Source organism: Dermacentor andersoni, chromosome 11 (assembly GCF_023375885.2).
Source record: "Dermacentor andersoni chromosome 11, qqDerAnde1_hic_scaffold, whole genome shotgun sequence".
NCBI classification, from domain to species: domain Eukaryota; kingdom Metazoa; phylum Arthropoda; class Arachnida; order Ixodida; family Ixodidae; genus Dermacentor; species Dermacentor andersoni.
In genome coordinates, this window is record NC_092824.1 from 121,196,299 (window position 1) to 121,221,359 (window position 25,061).

The window sequence follows — 25,061 nt, forward strand, 5'->3', positions numbered from 1 at the left end:
TGCTATACTTGTCAGGAATTCAATGCTCACGCTGGTGAGGAGCTTTAGCGCAATGCTGTCCTTGTCATCATTGCAATGGTGCCGATATCCGCCCTCTGACTAATTCACCATTCTTAATAGTAGACTGTCATCTGGCATGTACGCCATGCGCAAATGATGCATTGTTCAGTTCTCACAGCCCATATTGACACAAAATAAGTTTGCACGTGATGACATGGGACCCTTAAGGCGAGAACGATGAAGTTCATGGTTGCCCGCACGCTCTCCGAGGACCAGCCATCGCAAAAGGCAGACGTTTTTTAGCCAATCTGTCGGTGGTAAACTGTTTTAGTTGTAATAGCTGGGTGACAATATTATGAAGTATTCGAGTAGATGATACCTTCAGGCGTAGAAAGGAGACATGTGCATATCAATATTTTCAGCACCAAAATGCAGAAATGTTGACTAGACACAAGAAACCAGACAGAGAGCCAGCTACTTCTTCACTTCAACTTCTTTCTCATCTCTCGCAGTGCTTGCCTGTGCACATTTATTCTTTTCTACACCAGGCACAGATACTGTGCCCACATGCAGTAAAGAGTCCTTCTGTAGCTTTGAGGGGGGGAAAAAGCTGGCCTTTTTAGAATTCATTGCCACTGAGCAATAGTCACATAATGGGAGCAGTATCTGTGCCTGGTTTTTCTTGTTTTGTTCCAAAACAAAATGAACAGACATCAGCGATAAACCTGTCTACCAGCAAAATAAATGTTTGCTGAAAGTTGTGCACTCTAACTTCTTTGTCTCCATCGTGTTAGGAAATTTGCAGGTACAAGTTGGAATCAGCTGCAACAAGACAGGGGTAATTGGAGAATGCTGTGAGAGGCCTTCGTTCTGTAGTGGACGAAAAAAAAAGCTGATGATGATGATAATCTTGATCTGATTATGGGGCTCACCATAGTCGGGGCTCCGGAATAATTTTGACCACCTGAAGTTCTCTAGCATGTACTCAAGGCATGGTACACAAGCGTTTCTGTATTCCGCCCCTATGGTAATCTGGTCACCGCGGCTGAGATCAAACCACAAGTTTAGCAGCGCAATGCCAAAGAATTTGGGCTACCATGGCAGGTGACAGATGGAAACAATGGAGGAAACTTGACAAGGACAAAGCTAATAGCTATTCAACAAGGTCAAAAAAATTAAATGAAATTATGGGGTTTTACGTGCCAAAACCACTTTCTGATTATGAGGCACGCCGTAGTGGAGGACTCCGGAAATTTCGAACTCTGGACTCCGGGACACCATTTCACCCCCATCGAAATGCGGCCGCCATGGCCGGGATTCGATCCCGCGACCTTTCAACAAGCTCACCAAGCTTTCTCAACATATTAATTAATCCACGATCATGGCACCCAACTATCAAGGTTCGAAGATTTTGACCCTGTTAAGTCGGGTCCTGTATTTCTGATCAATTATACTGGAGAATGTCTTATGCACTCATAACGCTGCATGTACGAAAATAATTTCTGCCAGTCAAAATATCATACTGCTGAAAAAATAACCTTTTTATTCTAATGTGCTAATGTCATTCATACCTTCCTTCTTGTCCACGTGTCTTCTGCAACCCACGGAATTATCCAGTACCAACTAGCCCAACGTTCGGTTCTTCTACTCCACTGTTTTACAAAAATAATGTTAAATCGTAGAAACCTGGACCATATACAGGACCCCGCAGGAAAGTTCTGAGAGGTTCTGGCCCCATTGCCTCCATGTAGTCGACGCCTTAGAGACCCACTATTTGTGATGCCAAGGAAAGGCTTAACTGAATTTGGAATACTCAGTCACAGTCTCCAAGTGACAACCAGGGTGCGCATGCTAAAAAGTTCAACAATGAGACTCAGGGCAGGAACAGTATAAATTAAACCATGCATCAAAACTCTTTCTCTCCTTCAAAAGCAAACAATGCACCTAAAAGAAGTTCACAAAGGAAGTGCTCGCTGATTAGCACAAAAATTACCCAAGCTAACGATCCTTGGCAAGAGAATTCAATGTGGACACCATGGCGAACAGATCAAGAAACAAGACAAGAAGGATGGGACACATGGGAGCTGAGTTTGAACTTGTTTTGTTGTCTCCACTATTCAGCATACTATTCACAAACCAGCTAGCCCAATTTCTTACTCTCACGGTGAAAGCTGTAAACTTTAAAAGGAAAAGGCCCCTGTCCAAGTAGCACATTCATAACGCATAACAAAACAATGCTGACTGCACTACACTAGCCTCAATAGAACACTGTTCTGGAACAAAGACAATACCTTGTAAGCAAGACAACACAAAATGAACATGAAAAGGACTGATTAGTATGCTTATAATACAATCGCTAACCAACAAAGTAAAGGATAGAAAAAGCGTTACTTAATGCGAATTTTAACAAGGTTTCAATGATATGTATTCAGTCAAGAGGATGCATGCAAGAGAAATTTAAGACAGACATTGCTGGGATCCGCATGCAGACAAAACTTCATAAATTTCACACCAGAACATGAAGAGAGGCCTCAAAGTACAAACATTTTTCATGTTTGATGTTTAAATAAAAATAAACAAAAGAAAACTTGTAACTGCAAATTTCGATCGGCCAATGTTTAGTAGCTTCTGAAGTGCAGTGCAGAACCGTGGATGTTTTTAACTTCGGCTATAAGACACAATTTTGGCCAAAGTGTTGCATGCTGTATGCAGCAACAAATGATAAATATGCTTAATATTGCCCTTTAATGAAGTTCCTACCATATATTCATATCGCCAGATACTATAACACTTGCTAGGTGAACCTGAAGCACCAAATCTGATTTTAGCTGAGTTTCCAATATACAAAGTTCAGTGTGCTCAGTTTTTATTTCCCCAAAATTCGGCATACTTATCTCAGTTTTTCTTTCATCCAGAAAATTTATTTTGTTTTTGTCTGTGGATAAATTTTCACATCAAAGTTACCATTCTTTTTTTTTCCAGTTTTTTTTTTCCCCCACAGATATCTGATTAACTAATTTTGTTAATGCTGAAAGATGCTGTATGACTGCAGGTCCTGCCCTATGACAATGTGGTTGTATCCAATTCACAAAATAAATCTTTTCAAGAAGCGGTCTAGCAAGGGCACAATACTATACAGTGATGCGACTGTGCCGGAATTAAGAATGCCTGCTTCTGATGGTCGAACACAAATAAAAAGACACTTCACTTATAATATGATGCAGGCACAGAGCTATAACAAATATTGGAAAACGGACACAGTGCAAAAAAAGACAAGGACACGAGAGAGCCACACGCACACAGCACTGTGTCCTCTCTCGTGTCCTTGTCTTTTTTGCGCTGTGTCCTTTTTTCAATGTATCACCAACAAGCCCAAGCTTCCATGCTAAGTCCAACAAATAACACAGAAAAAAATATGGAGATCCAACGCACATGTTGGAATCTATGCGAAGTGCAGCTTAAGTAAAGTGGTTGATGAAATGCTTTACAGCTAATGGTGATGCGTACAATTTGGTAATGACAGATGTATACGTACACAGAAAAGTATGACGCATATCAAGCAACATTTATTCTGTACTTCTTGCAGCACAGTGGGATATACGCATGCTGGACGGTTGGCCAAGAACAGGCACATGCCCCAGTGGCACATGCCGAATGACACGAAAGTAAATCAAAGAATTCATGAAATGTAACTTACCATCCTATAACCATATCAGTGTGCTTCAGATATATCTGTGAGCTGACATTATAACTTCATGTTTTATCATGTAGGAATAATACATAGTGGGATGGTGTACACCCATTCTGGAGGATTGGCCAAGAGGCACATACTGAGTGATTAAGTCAAAGAATCTGTTAAATATAATTCGCCATTCGGTCAAGATCTGTGTGCTTCGGAGATTCTTGCGAGCCAACATTAATCAATCAATCAATCAATCAATCAATCAATCAATTCATTTGGCATTCATTACAGCATATATGTGCAGGTGTAATTTAGGAAGTTATTGTTTTGTTACACAGAACAGAGCTGGACATATTCGTCAGCACACAAGGCTTACGAGCCACGTCATGGATGCCTTCATATAAAGTTTGTATATATATGCACAAATATATTAAGAGAAAAAATTTAGAGCTTGGCAGGCCATATAATACATAGCCAGTGAGCCATAAGCGATAACGAATGGGTGCCAAGGGAAGGGAAGCACAGTCAAGGATGGCAGAAAAGTCGGCGGGGTGATGAAACTAGGAAATTTGCAGGCACAAGTTCGAATCAGCTAGCACAAGACATTGGTTATTGGAGACCGCAGGGAAATGCATTCGTTCTGCAGTGGACATAAAAATACGACTTATTGGAAATGAACCTCCAATCTGCGGTAGATGTGGGGAGAGACTGACCGTCCTCCAAGTCCTCCTGGAGTGTCAGGAAGCCAAAGCTGACAGAAGGAAACATTTTCCCCTAGCATACTGGCAGCACATCCCTCTTCATCTGACAATGTTTTCTTTGAATCAGAACCGTTTTTTTGACACCAAAGCAGTCCTACGCCCCTTGAACAATATTGTGTTACATGTGATCAGCCTAATAAAGTCGTAGCACATCCTCTCGCCAGAGGATGCCGCTGTGATAGTTGTTTTATATAGCACATACCTTCAGGCCCTTGCCGTTCAAGGGCTCTGTTTAGGCACTAGTGCTTCTTGCCAATCCTTGCATCTTGCATCTGAGATATTTTGTATATCGTATCATTCTTTCGCAATGAACTTCTCATGGTCATAATACACCTCATTAGTAATTGCCGTTAGCTTATTACATGTATATTTTACACACTTTAGAGCGTCTATTTTTAGGCCCCTTTACACCCACGTCTTGTCTACTTCTCAGAATTCATTGCTCCACTGTGAACCCACTAACACTGGCTTGACGCTCTTCGGCCATACCAGGCCCTTGTGCCACTAAACACACATTCATTCATGATGATGACGGTCAGCTAAACAAAACAGCAGCAGACAGCACCCACCCAACCAGCAGCCATAGTTAGAAAAGTATGGGAGGGCTCAAAAAGAAAGTTCTGCTTTAAATATGTTTCAACTGATACAACCTTGAATTATCATCGGTGAACATGCCCCGCTCATCCATCACAGTGACAGCAGAAAGACAGCAAGTGCCAGCTCCTGGCCTCCCCCGACCCCTCTGCGTACCCTCACCTCGCGTCTCATTTTACAGCAATAGTTGTTACGGGGCTCACTCTCCTGGTCATTTTTACGTCCACTGGTGTCGTCGCTGGTATCCTAAAATCCTTTACAAGATAACTACAAGGAAAAATACTCACTGTGCCGCGAGGATTCGAACCTACAGCTAACAGAGTGGCAGTCCAGGATTCCACTTCTCAGCCACTCTACCTTTTGTTCTTAGATGGTATTGTATAGAGTGTACACCGCTGTATGCGAGAACTGCACAAGTACCAGCCATCACATTGCACTTCGATGGCCTGAAAAGGACCTATAAAGCACCATGTCTACAGATGAAATCCGAACTCCCCCTGATCTATGGCAAGTTCTACATTGGACAAATGGAAAAATCCCTCTGAGCTGCAGCAAGTCCTGCATTGGACAAACGGGACGCTGCACCAATGACTGGCTGAGGGAGCATGCTAATAGCATTGGTAAAGCAGATGGTATACATCTTCCTGGGCATTACAAAGACTGTTTCTGCGTGTCTGGTTTTGAACAACCTAAGATTGTAGCCTAACACCTGCAGACAGGCTAGATGGTGCATTGCAGATCAACGGAAAATAAGCGCACAAGAAGGCACACACGAACAGCCGAGAAAGACACAGGACAGGCACTAACCGGCATCTATTTTAATTTGCAGCCACGCCAGCGAATTTCGCATGATGGAAATACAAGCGGATGCAGAAAAAAGCATGCCAAGCAGTTAACTGCTGTACAGAGGTCGTGTACGAGATCCCCTTGACCGGTGGGATGGCTTACATAGGCCAGGCTGGGCGCTGCATTAATGACCGGGCATAGAATCATTTGACGGCTATTAAGGGAGGTGGGATAAATTTGGCTGATCATTGAACCAACTGCACAGCGTGTGAACCGCGACTGAGTGACATAAGAATTCTAGGCAAAGGTCGCGATAAGACTGCGCAAGAACTATTGGAAGCCTTTTATATCAGGAAAAAGGAAGATAAATGTGTGAGCAATATGTCTGTGAAGCTCTTCAGGGCAGAAATCGAGTCTCTTGAATGTGTGTTGTAGGTTTATGGATTTGGGTTACCTTGTCACTATGTTTTTCCATTGTTGTTATGCACTGCGCATGACACCCTTTCTGCATATATTTGCAGGCATGGCTGCAAATTAAAATAGATGTGAGTTAGCACCTGTCCTGAGTCTTTCTTGGCTGTTCGTGTGTGTCTTCCTGTGCACTTATTTTCCGTCTATCTAATCTTGTAGGCAAGAGCAGGGATAAAGTGAGAGAATTATTGGAGGTGTTTCTTACCCGAAAGAAAGGGTCAGCTTGTGTTAGTGACACATCAATTAAATTGTTCTTATTTTTTTTTTTTTGGAAATGTGCTTTTTCGAAAGACTGATATCATGATGCTGTGTTTCCATGTCACGCATTTTCTACTATACGCGTGCGTGGAAGTCTGTTTTTGCATCTGTCTGCTAATAAACAGTTGATAATTGGCACATCTCTCTCTCATTTTTCCAGTTCCCCTGCTTCACAGCTTCGTGTTCTTCGGCTTTGCGCCAAAAATAATGTGTTTAGTAAGCCTAAGCCCGAACGTGCCAAACAAATGTCCTATGATAAGCTTTGCCACAATACAGCAGTGTTTTGCTGTGAAGCATACAAACTGTATTGCGGCAAAGCACATCCGCCGTGCAGTGAAGCATACCAAGAGTGGGAAGGGGGCCCACGCGAACACTGCCTACGTGGATTTCAAGCCTGACCAGGCAAGATATACATTATCGTAATTCACATATATTTGCGTACTTCTGAGGCCTAAGCATGCGACTGCTCTTTCGCGTGATCACGTCTTATCCAGTACTGACGAAGACAAGTCCCTTTGTCGAAACGTTTGTTCCAGCGACACTCCTTGTTCTACCACTGCTCAGATCATGAGTGATGTTCCCATGAGAATATGCAGGCACGTAGTTCGATGGCAACGAGGTATGATTGGCAGCAACTATACGACTGAAAGTTGTGTGTGGCATTTCTCTAAGCCAGCAAGCAGGCGCGTAGCCAAGACAGTGTTCTTTCTTTCTTCCTTTACTTCTTTTCTTTTTCTTCTTTCTTTGAGGGGGGGGGTGGGGGCGGGGGCTAAGCTTCCGTTGTTCTCTGTTAAGTTTCCCCATGTTTAGTGCATAATAATACAATTATTACATTGAGCAGGCCTGAAAGCGTGTACCATCCTGTACATGTCTGGGGCGGGCGTTCGAAGGATATGCGCCTTAAGTTTTCGTTCATAGGCGACGTGCCAGACATAGAGAACGGCGCCGGCCAGAAAACCTTCGGGGGGGGGCTGCTGAAGCCCGGTCAGTCTCGCTCTGGTCCAGTCAGTACGCCACTGGTAGCAGGAAACAGCGTCCATTTCGTGTCCTCTGAATCACTGTATATTTCAGTACATGGAGAGACGTACGACGGGGCACAGCTGGCGATCGAACACCTTACGATCGTTTCAGTGACAGAACTCACAGCTCGTTTACTTGGCATCAAGCTCGGAACTGTACTCATGTTGAAAACTGACGAAAAACTCTGCGTGCAGTGGCTAATTAGATGAATTTGAGACAACTTACGTCAATAATTATGCCCCAAACGCGACAATTCGAAACGTAAACCAGCGTTATCAGTTACTTGTGCCGTTCAAATCGTGTAACATGGCTCTAAATTATACATAAACATTTTAGTCATGTAAGAAAAAAACTTACCAAAATCGCACGGTGTCGTTGCTGCCGTTCTCGCAAAATCGAGTCCAAGTGACCCGCTCAAAAGTTTGGCATTTGGCGCTCACTTTTGGCGCGAACCAACCGAAAGGAACCGCCGAGCGCAACATCCGCGTTACACTGTAGCGCCACCTGGCTACTGAGCAACCACGGTGACTTGTAAAAGATGATTTTAAATAAAACGTTACCTCAATTTTTTCATACTAACTTACACCTACGCATTGAAATGCTTTTTGTATAAGTATTCTTCACAGTTTGTTTTAGTTTGTGGATATGCCAGCGGCAAATCACGGAGGCCATGTCATTGTTGTCGCGGTAGATTTGAATTGACGGATGTACGTGTGAGCTGTAACGGACGGGAAAAAAAGAAACTTTATTGAGAAAAGCACCTGCTAGGTTGCCAGCCCGGGCTCAGGCCACCCGGACCTGGGCCAGTTGGTTTTTTATTCTATGCCTGGGTCCGCTGGATTGCCCATTGCTGGTCGTGTAGATCTGAGCTTGTCAGAGCGCTTAGCCATCGCTCCTCGAGAAGGCCAGGTTCTATGTTGTCCTACGTGTATTGCTCTGATCTCTGCGCATTTCCATAAGATGTGTGCCATGTCTGCGTGTTCGTGCTCGCAGAGCTTGCACTTCGCATATGGGTATTGTCTGGAATTTACTTTATTTAAGTGTGCAGGGTGACGGTTCTGGTTTGCAAACTGCTCCAATCTGTTTCTTGAGACATATCGAGTTGTTTGTGCGGTTGTGGGTATGCTTTTCTTTGTTTCGTGCTTTGTGTCAGTATGTCGTGGTACGTGACCAGTCCGTCCCTGTTGTCTTGTATCGCTAATTCGTCGTCGTCGCCTCCCGTGAAGAGACGCATATATGGTTGTATCCAAAACATTCTTTATTAAAATTCAAGCATCAGACTGCAGTAATCGTTATACACGTTACTCTATAAATATGCAATAGATATATACAATACTTAAGGATATACTAACACCGTAAAACTGCACTAGAATACAGATGAAAATTACCAACTGTAATTACAAAACGTTATTTGAAAATATTTTCGTTCAAGCTAAGACAAGCAAGGACGACACCAAATAAACGTGGCACTATCAAAAATAACAAAAATACAGTTCTTTATAAGCACGCTAAATATCACAAGAAGAACAAACAAGAGACGAACAACGAAGATTTGCATATCTTGAATTACACTGCTCAGCGTTTCATTGGCAACGTGGAGGCTGGGAGGCGACAGAACGAACTTATTGAAACTATTCTTGTATAGCGCAAACAGTCCTCTTTTAAAATGGCATCTATCGCGCCTTCGCTTTGGCGAAATCAGATATAGTCTGTTCGAAAGATAGATCGGTCACTTTCAATGGACATGATAGCAAGCGAGTTCACCTTGTCGTCAAGGAGGCTCGAACGAAGGCGATTTTTTATCAGTGACAACTTGGAAAACGATCGTTCGCCCTAAGTTTGCCACGGGTATGCGACATTCCAAGCAACATTTGCCACATTCGCAAAGCAATAGAAAGGTTCGGAAACACATCAATAAGCTTTCTTTCGTGCAGCAACTTCATTATTCCCAGCGGACTCGTGTCCTGGCACACAGAATATAGCAGAAAGTTCGCAAACTGAACGATTTCAGCGGAAAATGCTGGCCCCAAATCATTTTTGTAGGTTTTCACTAACTTCTCAGCCTGCTGTGCCAGAGAGGCCTCACTCCCAACTTCTGTCAGCAATAGGCCGTCCCGATGACTGGCGCACGCTGCCTGGTTGGTCCGTGACTGACCGAGAGGTGCGTTCCCGGGAGCTCCTCACCGGGCGGGCTTCTGCAAGCTTAACCGGCGGCTCGGGGCGGAATCGTAGCCCGCGATCAACTTCCTTTTATAGACGCGCGTCGCGTCTGTTTGTTATTAGCGCCAAACAGGCGTTCACATACGCAGAGAGTTCCTTGTACAAATTCCCTCCTTCTCCGTACAAACTCACTCCTTCTCCCGTTCCCGTCTTGTCTTCCTATTGGCTAGGAACAATCGTCTGTTCTAGGAGGTTCTCGATTTTTCTTTCGCCCCGTCGACTCCGAGCGCGAGAACGAAGGGGAGAGGGCGACCCCTAGCGCGGGCGAAGTTACGCGCCCTCCGTCGCCTCTGAATAATCTTTTTCTACTTCTTTGTGGAAAGTTCGGCGGCCAGTCGGACCTACTTTTTCCGTCGAGCGCGCGCGAGGGTGCGCAGCCACTAGGCAGGAATGGGCCCTGGAGAGAGAGAGAGAGAAAGAGAATAAACTTTATTCAAGAACCCCCGTCCGGGTTCGCCTGGGCCCTGGAGACAGGCCTTTGTGTCCAGCTCTCCAACTTCCCCCTCCACTCTTCCACAACTCTAGCCCGAACAGTGAACATTCCGTGCCCCACGGCACGCGGACAAAAGCACGTGTGACGTCTTTTTTTCTTTCCTGCCTAGAGTCTGCCATCAGACTCATCATCATCTGCTATCGGGCTCATCCTCCCCCGCCCATATTACCATCACGGTAAAGAAAAGTCGAATGGGAGGCACTGCATGTTGGGTACTGCAGCACATCCTTTCTATGAGAAGGACAGCGGCGGAACTATTTGAGAGGTGGAGGGTGGCGTGGTGGTGACGAGGGGCAAGGGCGATTTAGGTCCTCATCCCACATTACGTTTTAGGTGTTTCCCCCTTGCCCCTCCTCTCCAGACAGCACTGAACAGACGGACTGACAGGAAACCACGAAAACTCTTCCAAGCAAACGCACCTCGCTTCGTAAGAAAGAGGGTCCCGCCGGGGTGGCGGGGGATTCATGTTTTTGCATCTCGACAAGCTCTCCCCAAATGACCAGGCTAAACGCATGCTGTTACATTAGGCGGGCGGGGGGGCCCGTCTGCTCGTTCTGGTTATCTCGCTTCATTGCATGTCGCTCGAAGTTCCGTTGCCCACGGTTCCATATACTAAGCAGGTTAGAATAAATGGGCCCCCTTATCCTACTGTCCGAGTTGAGGCCCTGGGCTGCAGCCCCCTTAGCCCCCCCCCCCCCTTTAATCCAGCGCTGATCTCCGGGGCACCCAAGTGGTAGCGGGGGGATCAAAGCTGGAAGCAGGGCGGCCCGTGGGTTGGGGCCGCGGAGGCCGAAGCGTGCCAGTGTGTATTCGCATAAAAAATTGGCTGTCCGCGAAAGCAGACAGCCGATCTCACACTTCCCTGGCAGGCCTCGGCGAGCCCCAACCCACGGACCAGTCCGGGTTCTAGCTTTGATGTCCCCGTTTGGTGTCCTGGAGGCGCCGCCAATAATGCGAAATAATGGCACATTGTCTTAATTAGTAAAAAATACGATTGAATAAATATAATTGCGTCGAGCCGCCAACTTGCGATGCTAGGTTCAGCACTACCGCGCACCGCGACTTCTGCCGGCACGCCTAGGGACAAGCGACTACAACACGCGCTAAGAAACTCCTCCGTAGTGCCTGGGCAGAGTAGCATATTCAGGGAGCAAAGGTCCTCACACTTCCTCTCTCGCACCCGCTCTTACTCGTGCACGCGCGCAAACGTCCGTCGTCTCCGCAAGTGCCACGCCCCGCTGTACCTACTAGCAATTGGAAATACGCTACCCGGAAGTGTCGCCTTGCGCTATCCTTTCGCTAGTTCGAAATAGGGCCCTGCGATCGGGAACGCGGATACTGGCCGGTCATGTCAACTCTCTAGATATGCAAAAGATGTTTGAGCATTCGAGTTGAGAAAGCAAAGATGTGATAGAGCCAGAGTCGTTACATTCCTAGGTTACCGTTCCACTTGTTTTTGAGTAGTTCCGTCGTGTTAGCGCTCATTATAAAGGACGCCGTCAAAAGGAAAAAAAAGGAAAGAACTCGGCGATGGTGCTTTGTGCCTCAATGCAGTTCGAAGTGCAAATCGTTGCCGGAAAAGTGACCCTTGTAGATGTATGCGGCGGCATGCAAAAAGCAATTTACGAGTAGGGAACGGGCTATCCTGAGCTGACAGAGTTTCAAGAGGGAACACAGGGGAGAAATCACACACACACACACACACACACACACACACACACACACACACACACACACACACACACACACACACACACACACACACACACACACACACACACGCACGCACGCACGCACGCACGCACATGGCGCTGTTCTTTCTGTGATAAAGAACCAACTCGCCCATCAGTCAATCCTGACAGATTTCTACAGAATTCAGCTAAGTTCTGCAGGGAAATGAGGGTCAACATGAATATATAATGTTACAGTTTTAATAGAGGCAGCAGAAGTGCCCTTGGAACATATGCTGACTGCACATAGCGATTAACGCAGCGTTACTCGCATTGAGCACTGTATTGCAAGCAACTTGATAAGAAAGCGGGTTCTTCTATGTGCAGGGATAGCTGAGATGTGCCAAGGGACAGACAGTGCTGCAGTGGAAGTGCCTACTGACGTATCCAAGGAATGGTATTTTAGATCGCTTCTGTCTTCTGTAGCCGTCAGAGTCACTGCATAACTTGAATCATGCTGTCGAATTAAGCAGGGTGCACAATGTGCATGCATTCAAAGACTGTAAGCAGCTTGCGTACTGCAGGCAACAGCGTGCCACGAACTGGTTGCCAAACATTGCACAGGACTAACCTGATTAGTTGTTAGATTTGTTTTATCACAAGGATTAATTTCCTTTTAGAAAGTGCTCAATCAAGCAGCTAGTGAAAAAATATAATATAATGAGGCTTGAGCCTTGCGTCACTTAAGGCCATCCACCACGAAGTCACGCTAATGTTGCTGATAAAGTTATGTGTTATAAAGCCGTGAAGCAAAGTTGTCTCAATTCTTCTAAAACATTGAGCGTGTATAATGGCTCCGCTATTGTATGACCTTAGGCACCACTCAAATGTGCATTGGGAGAAAGCGAATCCATTAATGGACACAGTCATTCGCAGTAAATGTCAGTCACAATAAAACAATAAAATAATGGCGAGAGATACCACCCTCCCGTTTGGACAACCTCGTGCTACTCTCCTTAACAACGTCGATAAAACATAAAAAACTGTACAGATCACTTTGCATTCACAAAAATTGTTACAGAAACGCAGCACCTTCAAAAATATGCTTTGTAGAAGCATAGTTTCATTATGGCTGGATTATTTTTCTGGCGTAAGGTTCGAATGGATGCCGGGGTTTGTGGTTGTCCCGTGCTATAGGCGCATATCGTGAAAGGGTAGTATTGTTGTTGAGTGGTAACGTAACTTATACCTGCAAAAAGCAAGCAACACGCGGCGCGCGTGCGATGCCACAGACGCCGCAATACCACGCCTTCGAGGCATCGTGGCGCAATAGTGCAGGTAAACTATTTGCCTTTAGGTTGGTTCACACTGTTGGTGTTCTACGCTGTATGCATGTCATAAGTGATCGCCAAACTTCTAAGTGTGGCACTTCGACAGGATATCGCGAGAACGGCAGCAACACCCTGTGATTTTGGAAAGTTATCTTGTTATGTGCCTTGAATGTTTCTCTATAACGACGCCTTCCTTTGGTCCCGCCTATTGCCCGCCACCGAAGTTAAAAGAAAAAAAGCACGGGGATCGCGATATGGGGAAGAGAAAAAGCTGTGGTTACGCAAAAGGGGTCCTGAACCACCCCTCGGGCTTGTTGAAAAATATGCGGACCCCATGCACTGCGGGAATCGATGTAAGCGAAACTTTCTGTGCTGTATATATGCTTTGACGATAATTAGCAGTGGTGTTGACGGCGAATGTTTAATCTCTTCGACGTTTAGTCCAACAGGAGAGTGGTGATGATGTTAAACGTTACCTTGAGTAAGTTGTCCGCTTGCCAAATTTGCATGGTGTTTGTTATTGTTTTTCAGAAATTGCAGAAATGTACAGTGCCGTACCTTGAACTTAAATTTATCCGGTTTGCCCGCAACCATTGTCGTGCCAAAGTGCGCGGGCCCGCGCGAGCCTCATATTCAAATGCGCAAAAAATTCAGCCGTTTATCCTTTTTCCAAACTCTCTACCACAGCAACACACCATTTGCAAGTTCACATCTTCTCCCGGCGCCGCACACATCGGCTCGTGTAGATCATATGAAGAAGACTAAACCCATTTTCGCTCGGACAGAACGATACAAATACTCACCTTTGGTCCTGGCTATCGAAGAGTAGAATTCGTTTCCTTCTAGCATGACGGCTATCGCTGAAACATCATCATTTCAAACAGCTCTTTGGGCATACTTAGAAAATTCCAATGTAAAATGATATGCGTCGTTCTTTTTTTTTTTCTTTTTTAGTGTGTGCGTGTCGGCCGTATCGTTCCGTGAAGTGTTAGATGCCATGTTTTGCAACTTCTGAAGGTGCGATTTTCGTTTTGTCTTGTGGCATTTGCTACACGTGCAATTTTCCAGTTCCTGTTCCTAGCCATTTTTTTTCCCTTATTAACTTGAACCTGGCTTCTTAACTTGTTTATTTCTGTCTTCAGCCGTTTATAACCTGTGTTGTATATTTATAAGTTTTCTTTGATGAATCCCCCCTTATGTAATGCCTGCATTGGGCCTTTAGGTTATCGAAATAAACAAATTAAAAAGAAAAAGATATCCGATGTTTGAAGAGTGCGCGTATGCCGGTAGCTTCATATGTGCTGTGCCTTCGACGATTCGTTCGCGTTGAAGTGAGAGGTGCACGAAGGTCAATTCGCTCGCTGCTGCTGCTGCCGCGAGTCCTCACTCCAGCGTGTTCACAGCGAGTTTCTACTTTGAAAACTGTTTCGTTCCATGACCGCGAAACAGCAGTCATGAAGCGTGATGTGTTCATGTTTACCTGTGCGCGCGTGACACCGTGCTTGTCAATTTAGTTAGGGAGCGAATGTTTACAAGTTTATACGGCCGATAAAACTGCTATGCTTACTTCGCATAGCTATCTACTAATTTGCTATCACAATCGATGCTGCGCCTTTCGGGCGAGACTGCGACTTTTTTTTTGTTTTCGTCCCAAGGGACACTGGTCACGAGTATAGGGACATTCTTGCTTGATTCAAGCGTATACAGAACACGCGCCAAACAGATTATCAGTAGAGTTCCTGTGTTCTACGCACTGTATTGAAGCTCACACATCCGTCACTTCAAATCTAGCGCGACAGCAATGACATGGCCTCCGTGATTTGCCGCTGGCATATCCACAAACTAAAACAAACTGTGAAGAATACTTATACAAAATGTATTTCGATGCATACGTATAAGTTAGTATGAAAAAATTGAGGCAGCGTTTTATTTAAAATCATCTTTTACAAGTCACCGTGGTTGCTCAGTAGCCAGGTGGCGCTACAGTGTAACGCGGATGTTGCGCTCGGCGGTTCCTTTCGGTTGGTTCGCGCCAAAAGTGAGCGCCAAATGCCAAACTTTTGAGCGGGTCACTTGGACTCGATTTTGCGAGAACGGCAGCAACGACACCGTGCGATTTTGGTAAGTTTTTTTCTTACATGACTAAAATGTTTATGTATAATTTAGAGCCATGTTACACGATTTGAACGGCACAAGTAACTGATAACGCTGGTTTACGTTTCGAATTGTCGCGTTTGGGGCATAATTATTGACGTAAGTTGTCTCAAATTCATCTAATTAGCCACTGCACGCAGAGTTTTTCGTCAGTTTTCAACATGAGTACAGTTCCGAGCTTGATGCCAAGTAAACGAGCTGTGAGTTCTGTCACTGAAACGATCGTAAGGTGTTCGATCGCCAGCTGTGCCCCGTCGTACGTCTCTCCATGTACTGAAATATACAGTGATTCAGAGGACACGAAATGGACGCTGTTTCCTGCTACCAGTGGCGTACTGACTGGACCAGAGCGAGACTGACCGGGCTTCAGCAGCCCCCCCCCCCCCCCCCCCCCCGAAGGTTTTCTGGCCGGCGCCGTTCTCTATGTCTGGCACGTCGCCTATGAACGAAAACTTAAGGCGCATATCCTTCGAACGCCCGCCCCAGACATGTACAGGATGGTACACGCTTTCAGGCCTGCTCAATGTAATAATTGTATTATTATGCACTAAACATGGGGAAACTTAACAGAGAACATCGGAAGCTTAGCCCCCGCCCCCACCCCCCCCTCAAAGAAAGAAGAAAAAGAAAAGAAGTAAAGGAAGAAAGAAAGAACACTGTCTTGGCTACGCGCCTGCTTGCTGGCTTAGAGAAATGCCACACACAACTTTCAGTCGTATAGTTGCTGCCAATCATACCTCGTTGCCATCGAACTACGTGCCTGCATATGCTCATGGGAACATGACTCATGACCTGAGCAGTGGTAGAACAAGGAATGTCGCTGGCGAACAAACGTTTCGACAAAGGGACTTGTCTTCGTCACTACTGAATAAGAGTGATCACGCGAAAGAGCAGTCGCATGCTTAATTTAGGTCTCAGAAGTACGCAAATCAGCGTGAATTACGATAATGTATATCTTGCCTGTCCGGGTTTGAAAACCGCGTTCGCGTGCTTTCTTTTCATGGCGCTTCTGTCTCCTTCCCACTCTTGGTTTTGCTTGACTGTATGGCGGAATTGCTTGACAGCAATACATTGTGTATGCTTCACCGCAAAATAAAGCTGTACTGCGGGGAAGTTGACTATAGGGAACCGAGCAATATGCAACGCATTTAATCATTCACTGACGAAGGAGCAAAACAAGAAAGCTACATCGAACTCACGGTGAAATGTTTCGTGGACAGAGTACAATAACTTGGTGAAAGATTTGTCCCTTCAGCAACTTTGAAACGAATAAAATCTGTCTTGTTTCCTTCTGAGTCAAAGGTGAGTATTCTTGGAAGCCCTCAGGGACCTGCTGTCGTGACATTTTATTGCCAACCTATGTTAGTCGCATGAGCAGATTTGTTACCAGTATGGTTGTATTGTTTAAAGTGTGTCAGACGCCGTCTATGTACAAGGGTGAGTAAAACTGCTGACGGTGTTAATTTTAGCTCAGGAAAGTAACCACAATGTGCCCACTCCGCATTCAAGCCATCAAATAGGTGTGACACTCAAACGTAGCCATCATCCACATCAAGAAAATTTGCTGAGTTATCTAGGCAGCCGTTCTTGTACCACAAAATGCCAGTTGAGACACTTTTTATACAGTGAGGCCAACAAAGACTGGAAGTTTGTGTTGAATCAAATATACATCATCAACTGGCCCAATTTATACCGTTCTAAAGTCCCTGTATCTTCGTGCTTAGCTTTTGGGAAAGGTTGAAATGCATGTTCATTCTGATGATTTTTATGCGTGCTACTTGCAGTATTCGGATAGTGGTACAAATAAGTCTCTACCTGCGTTGGAATATCAAGTGCACTCACTCATTACTGCCCCTATAGTAACATTTCAGCAGGCACTGTTAATATGCAGTACTTAGCCCTTGCTAGGCTTCTTCAAAAAAAACTTTATTATCCTGCCTGTTGAACGCAACTACAGTTCTGAACCACAGTCTCTGCAGTAATACAGCACTGGCCACAAAATAAGTGAACATTTTTTGCTGGAAAGAACTGGCAATTTTAACTTTTAGTATTATCCACCGTGGAAACACTGAGAGTTAGTCTGGAATAATAATAAAAATGGATTTTCGGCTGAAAATAAAAATGGACAAGAGCATGCCGGACTTTGGATAAACACTGAAGATGCTGATCTCTACATACGTACAATGCATTTTAATGGTGATTAAGAAGCTTGTGTGTCCTTAGCTTTGCCTTATCTTTGTAGATGCTTTTAATGAAAGGCACAGACGGTACAGCAACCTCTCTGCATGTGATCCACTTTCAGGCCGTGCGCCGCAAGACCATCGACTGCTGGGTGTCTTCACGGTTGAGCCTGTTCCCCAGGCCATTGGACGAAGATGTGGCGTATGACGACACCGAGGTCCCTGTTCTGGCGCCTCCTCTGCCGCCACGCAACCCGGGCTGTCAGAGGATCAGCTGGCCACTTGGACGGCACAGCTGCTATGACTCGCCACCGTCGTCACCCGCACCGCCTCTGCCCACGTCAGCGTTACCTACAGGTGAGTTAGGTGACTCACTTGCACTTGTGCCTTTGTACTGAGGATTGCAAATGATTGGAACATGCGCAATCTCGCTACACTCTTGGATAGTCTAACGTAATTTTATTTATACCGGTCATGCGCTGCTCACTGCGACCACTGAAGCGAGCCAAATGAACAGCAGAATCATTTGGCTTTTCTGCTTGTGATACATATGCTGTATTGCATTGCATATCCTTTTGTACCCATGCTTCTTGCCTACCTTTGGAGTAGTATGACTTTACGAGAGACGCACAACAGGCTATGCTCATTTTGAGGCAATGCGGCTGTCCCTGGACGGGCTTCCCTTCCTTGCAGAGTAGAGTGTGTAGGCGAATACTACGCTGGCAGTGGCAAACCTCTCTGGTTTTCATTAACGAGCTCTCTCTCTCTTATGCGTGTCGGTGCAGTATTTGAAGCCGCATTGTGAATGCCTTGTGACTTGTGACATTGGACCAGACGGACAGGCGCGTCCCTGTCAGTGGTTAGTGAGTACTACCTCCAATTTTCGTGACGTGCACAAGTGATTTGTAAAAAAACCTTACGCCAAGAAGCCCTGCTCCATTTGGCGTGCATTTTGATACGGTCACCAAGAGAATATTGGTGATATTTTGGTATTCTAGGAATTCTAGCATGACAATATAGCTGCGGGGTTGACAGCTATCTCAAAAGCAAAAAAGTGGATACAATATTCTTGCATAAGGGGACATTGCACTAGCACGTAAAAAAGGACACGGACAGGAACATGAAAACACACCGAATGCTTTTTTCATGTTCCTGTCCGTGTCCTTTTTTACGCGCTAGTGCAATGTCCCCTTATATGAATAACCACCAACTAGTCCAGCTTTCTGCTTTAAATATTTTTGTGTCAGTACCAAAACCTCAGGTGGTCAAAATTAATTAATAATTACAGTACGTTAAACCTCACATTTAACTAAATTATTCAACATGTTCCCAGACAATATACTGACTCCCTTTAGATCTCTTTTGGATGTCTTGCTCAGGAGGTGTGAGCTGTCCCAGGGATGTCCGATACAAATTCCCAAATCCTCCCGAATGAGACAAAAAATTCCAAGGTGTCCCTAGCTAGTGCCTAAGAGACGCGAAGGCAAAAGCCTTGTAAAGCCTACTGTAATTTACCTTAATCGACCTTAGTCTACTTTAATCCACCTAAATCCTCCTTCATCTACCTTAATCTACCCTAATCCTCTTTAATACACCTTAACGTACCTTAATCCAGTCACTAATCAATCATTAACTTTGCTAATATTAGTCATCTCCTATACACAGCTGGACATGCTTTAGTTCGCATCTGGCCTTTGGGTCACGCGATATTTTCTGTACCTCACAACGCGACCTTGAAACATAGAGATCTAAGGCTTTCACCTTAGAAATGGCATCCACAGGATGTCCATTAAATGTCCTCTCTGGGACTTTCTGGGATCTTATTTAGATGTTACATATTCTACTGTTTCCAGAAATTACCAGTGCATGCGGCATTTAAAGGCACACACTCATAAATAGAAAGAGTTGTCTTTTTCAAATTTCTTCATTTCTTCAAACTTGTGAACTTTAATCACCTTAACATACTCTCCATGAGATGTAATTCACTTGCCTTCCTGCCTTTTGCCTTCAGTGCTTCTGTTCGTTGGCTCCTAATACGTACATCTATGAATTTTCAACAACACTGGAAACAGTGTTGCGATGGTGGGAACACACACATCTACGTACACAGCACTGACTGTATGGCAGTTCCTAACGTAAAATGGTACAACAATGGCTCTCGTTCTCCATGATTCAATTCCAAGCCTGAAACAAGGACTTGAAGATGCTTTCAGGATGAGGAATAGGTAAAGAACTGAATGCCATCATCCTGTAACAGTTCTAGAGCAGAAATGAGTAATAGAAAAAGTGATGAGACAAGTGCAGTGCATATCAGGGAGTTTTCTGAAGATGACGAAAGTTTAGAAATGATCAGGCAGAAAAATGATTTTTTGAAACATTCTTAATGTTTATTGCTCATCGTGGGGGATGCCAATTTCACGCTGCACAATGCACTATAAATTAGACAATAGTTCACAACATTTAAACTTACGAAATGTGATCTTTATTGCATATACACTTCCCATAGAAAATGAACACATTGTAATTGAGACACATTATTTTCACAGGTTAAAAAACTACAGTAAAATGCAGGAGGTTGTATGTAAAAGTAAGAAAAGCTAAATCAACACGAAAGAACACTGCAAAAGTGTTATAAGGTAAAGAGTACAGAATGTTAACATAAAGTACGCATTATAAAATAAAAATCACAGATTGTTAAATAATGCTGGAAGGCTGGAAAGCAGAAGAATTTGCAGAGCAGAAGCCGACAGTTCCAGCACAATAAAGAGACTGTCTACCATTTTTCAAGAACATATATCGTAGCGCAAAAGAAGGTCTGCTTTTAAGAAGCATTTGAATGTGTAGTGCTTTCTTTAGAAAGCAAGTAGAAATTCTTAAAACAGGATTTTGTGTTCTTTTTAAAGCTGTGTATGAATGCCTGCAACACTGATTACTGAACACGGTGGCAATGCGGTGCTGGCTAAAAAAGGAAGCTGGAAGTGCGCAGGGTTTTTGCAGAAATGGTTACTTTGTGCTAAACACTGAAATTATGACCTTAATAGTCGTCTTCAGCATGTAATCGCTTGCATATGTGTCTCTTTCTTTATGTCACCTAAAATCTCGCATTTCTAACAGGCGCAGTCCGTGTAGTCTAGTCATGTCTTTTTGTTGGTATTGCTTCCAAAATCCAAGACTTTTGTATGAATATCTAGCAGGCATAGTGTGGCAAGGAAGGCCTACACTGGTGCTGTCGTGACGCCGGCAGGCATTTCTGGCATCCTACATACAACAGCAACCTCTGCACCACTCCAACAATGCGACTGGCACCTTACACAAACTGATCTGCATCGCCATGTCAAGAAGGCACGCTTGAGGACCCATTGATGCACCACGTTCGTCTACATGTAAGCAGCGCCACTTTTCAACATGTGGTATCTGTAAATAAGAAATGACCCTATGACGCAAAGTTAGCAGACGCACACAAAATACAATTTTGAACAAGGCATCAGTGTAAGTAAGATCACTCTTCCTGCACGAGCTTTAGGTTACATGATCGAGCTTACAGTTTGATTCCATTTTCAAGTGCTGCCACAAGTATTTTTGTACCCACTTTCAGAGCCAAATTACAAAATGATGCCTTGTTTATGGGATACAAGCATGCTCATTTTCGTCAATGTGACACGCGATCTCCTCATTCCACCATAATCCAAAGACATGTCCTGAGCATATGACACTCTTTTTAATACATAGTTGAAAATAATTTTTTGCTGTGTTGTTTCCTGTGGCTAAGAAAAATGTTTACTCCCTGAATAATTTTACTGGTGCACTCGGCCTGCACTGTCTGCTTAACTCACATCTAGTAGTTCCAATGTAGTAGTGCACCCATGTTCTATTGGTGTAGTTGCTGCATAGTGAGCAAATAACACTGAAAAATGACAAGGATGAGAAGACGACACAGATGCACCATAACTTACTCTTAACTCTTAAGAGGAAGTTCTAGCTTCGGGCTTCCATCTTAAATACATGCAAAAGGAGAATTCATTTTTTCTTGGCAATCACTGCATTGAATTTGATTAGGTTTGTTGCATATAAACGAAAAATCCCAGATGTATATAGTGTAGGAAGCGGAATTCTGAAGCAATATTATCCTTGCTATAAGTTCTTCACACCTAAGCTATTCAGCACGTGTCATACATAGAAAAGAAAGCCATGCAGAAGCTTGGTTACTTGAGGCATTGCTTAAGAAATTCACCCCGTGAGATACAGCTACTAGCTTACAAAACTTTCGTCCGCCCGATTCTTGAGTATGGGTCCGTCGTCTGGGATCCACATAGCGATATTAACATAAAAAAGGTGGAAAAAATTCAGAGAAAGGCGATAAGATTTGTATTCAATTCCTTTAGCTGGTATGTGTCACCAAGTGCTATGCTCGAAACAGCAAAACTAGTTGCCCTACAAGAACCGAGATATAAAGAATGATTAAAGTACATGTATCTGCTCTATCATGGAAAATTAGGCATCGACAAGGACACGTATACCGAGCCTCTCGCTCGTCGATCAACTCGGTCTAGCCGCGCTAAGCAGCTTAAAGATTACCACTGCAAAACAGAAGCATTTAGAAATTCATATTTTCCCCGAACCATTAGGGAATGGAATGTACTTCCTGCTGCGGTGGTTGCCTGCGACACCATTGAATCATTCTTAAAGCTGCTTAAATAAATTGTATAAATGATCGGGGTACATCCCTGCCTGCCTTTCCTTTTTTCTTTTCTTTTCGGCCTGTCCTTCCACATAATTTGACGCACGTGCTTTCTGATACGTCTGCCACTGCTACATATTTTTATACACACTACTACATTATGTTTGTCTGATAGGATGTATGTTCGGAAATCGTTTACCACGCTTTGTATACATATATACTTCTAGTTTGTCTCTTAAGTGTTCGTCAATTTAGCGCTAAGAGCAGTTTGCATTTTCTTCTTCTGGAATGGTTTTACATTGTTAGTGCTAAATGCTTCGTTTTCGAAAATGACGCGCTGTTCACATTTTCAAATTGAGTGCTATTTCATTTTGCTCACGCTTCGCACCTTGTACTCAATGTATTGTTTGTCATGTATATAACCACTCCTGCTTAAGGCCTCTAATCAGAGGCTGGCAGTAATCTTGAATAAATAAATAAAAACTTGGACCAGTGTGATACTCTACTTAAACTAAAAAGGTAGAACTGAATACCAGGACTAAACTCTGGAAAGTGTGAATAATAGGTGTATAGCCATATGCTGTTAGAACGTCCTGCGTAAGATATATTTTTACGATGGGGTGCCTTTATTTAAAGATGAATTGATGAAAAGGGGAGATATGTTGCTGTGCCAACACTGAGCTGCTCCAAAGACAAGCGCACTTCGTCCTCCTCCTCTTCCAATCTTGCTGTCGCTTTAGCGTAACAATATTTTGCCATAGAAAAGCCATCTAGCTAGCAATAAAGGGTCCATCGCCAAAGCAGCCTAGGTACAGTGAATAAAACACTGAATTTAACTCTTTTAACACTAGATTTTAAAAGAACTAGTAAGTGATATTAGGCTTCCTACACCTAACTCTCCACGCATTAGCTTGCACAGATGCAGCTTCGAAATTTTTTTCTTGACGAAGGAGGAAGCCGCAGGATGGCGTAGACTGCAGACGGGTTCCTTTCCAAATCTTTACATACTAAGCAGGATGATCCCCACACAATATTGCGCCGTATGCCCGTGGTGCGGAGCAACGCCAACGCTATATCACATCACATGGGAATGCGAGAGAAACAAGACATTCCACAAACATACAACACCAAGTGCGGCGCAATGGGAGAGCCGGCTCACCAGTTGCGAGCTAGGGGTCCAAAGGGCCCTCATAGCACACGCAAGCGAGGTGGCCCGACTCAGTGGTGCCCTGGACTAGGGGCCCACCCAAGGCTGAAGAGGACCCAAAGTTTTCAAGAATGAAGGCTTAGTCCTCAACCCGCTGATATCTTAAAGAACCAATAATGTTTTCCATTCCATTCCCTTTGTACCAAACCGACTGAAGTTGCTTGGTCATTCCTGCTCAGAAGGACTGTAGTATGCGTGCTGTTCTTTGTTAGTTGTCCTTGGACAACTGTGTGCTTCTTCTGTTAAAAAGAAACAAGGAAATATAGCTATAAAGATAAATTAAGATTCAGTTACCATTTTACATTTTGTAACCTGAACGAACTCTTGGTAATAGAAAAGTGCAAACTAACTTGTAGTTTTAACAGTTAATGTGTGTAAAATTCTACAGCATGTCCTGAATCAGATGTAGTATTTTAAAAAAGTCAAATTATGAAACGGTGACTTCAGTACCAGTTTTGCATTACTATTACAAGACAGGCAACTTCTCACTGAGCCCAGGGAGTAGAGCCCCAATCAAAACATGTTTACAGCAATAATATTGGCAGAATTACAAAAATAGATGTGAGCAATTTCCATCTAACTGAGTTTGAGCTTCTCTGCCCATCACAAGTTTTTTTTTAATTTATATTCCAGCACGCAGCACATTGGCATCATGTGAATCTTTACTTTTGCAAGATGAAAAAAAAATTCAGTGCCATTCCACTCTGTGAAGGTGGATGACCCTGCAGCGAAGCTGTGTATGTGAGCCTCTTAATGACGAACTGTCCATTGCCGTGCGTCAAACGCCGTATGCACATAAATGAAAGGCGAAGTGCCACTGGTTGCACCTTCACGAGGCTGAGCCTCGGAAGATGCTGAGGTACCGGGGGGGTATACATACCCATGTATTGTTGCAAAACATGGCACGACAACTTTTGCTAACGAATCCCGGCACGTAGCACAAGCATGCACCTCACCGCACTCCGAGGGCACACACTGCTTCACCATAACCAAGGCGATCGTGCATTGGTTGATGTCCCGCAGTGCAGTAATGGTTGTGAGGTCACTCGAAAGCCACAAGCGGTCACACACAACACAGGCCACAAAATTAGTTCCCCACAAGCTCTCCCTCTGAAACCTGGCCATAGACATGGCCAACGTCGGTCAAAGTGTATCTGTTCTTATCAGTTTAATATCTGATACGGGTTGTATTTGGACCTAAGATATTACTTATTTTTGCAAGTTGGCGGAGTGCTTAAAACCTGATTCACCTCTGCTGCGGGTCGGCCTGGTATTGCACTATCTTCAGTACTGGCCCTCATATGGAGAGAAATTCTTGATCTACACAGCTGGACAGATGCACACAATTTTTTCCAGAAACTAGCCATATGCAGCTTCGCTGTAAACTAATCGCTGTAGCAAGCCTTGGAAAAAAGTCAAAATGAGCCTTAGCTGAAACGCGAACAGTGGAGCATATGGCTACTTAACAATTTTTACTGCCTAGCACTGGCCTTGTGGTAATGACAGTGTGAGTTAGGATTTACGATTCGCCCAGTGATGCAGCGGCGCCATGGACT

General features: G+C 44.3%; 1 protein-coding gene, 1 long non-coding RNA gene and 1 other non-coding gene across 5 annotated transcripts in view; 2 read left to right on the forward strand and 1 right to left on the reverse strand.

Annotated features, from left to right (window-relative positions):
* LOC129386962 (uncharacterized) overlaps positions 1-8,053 on the reverse strand; it is a 59,668-nt gene extending 51,615 nt beyond the window's left edge. The window contains exon 1 of the long non-coding RNA XR_008614304.1: positions 7,930-8,053. This is a non-coding gene — a long non-coding RNA (uncharacterized lncRNA). The remainder of the gene's footprint in view (positions 1-7,929) is intronic.
* Positions 1-25,061, forward strand: part of LOC126539319 (uncharacterized) — a 361,484-nt gene that overhangs the window by 74,137 nt on the left and 262,286 nt on the right. For all 3 annotated transcript variants that reach the window (XM_050186109.2, XM_055075507.2, XM_050186110.3), the window contains one exon: positions 17,743-17,977. In XM_050186109.2, the coding sequence (XP_050042066.1) occupies positions 17,743-17,977 (235 nt within the window). The remainder of the gene's footprint in view (positions 1-17,742; positions 17,978-25,061) is intronic.
* LOC126539663 (U2 spliceosomal RNA) lies at positions 24,610-24,809 on the forward strand. The gene has a single exon (XR_007601363.1). It is a non-coding gene; the product is annotated as a U2 spliceosomal RNA (small nuclear RNA).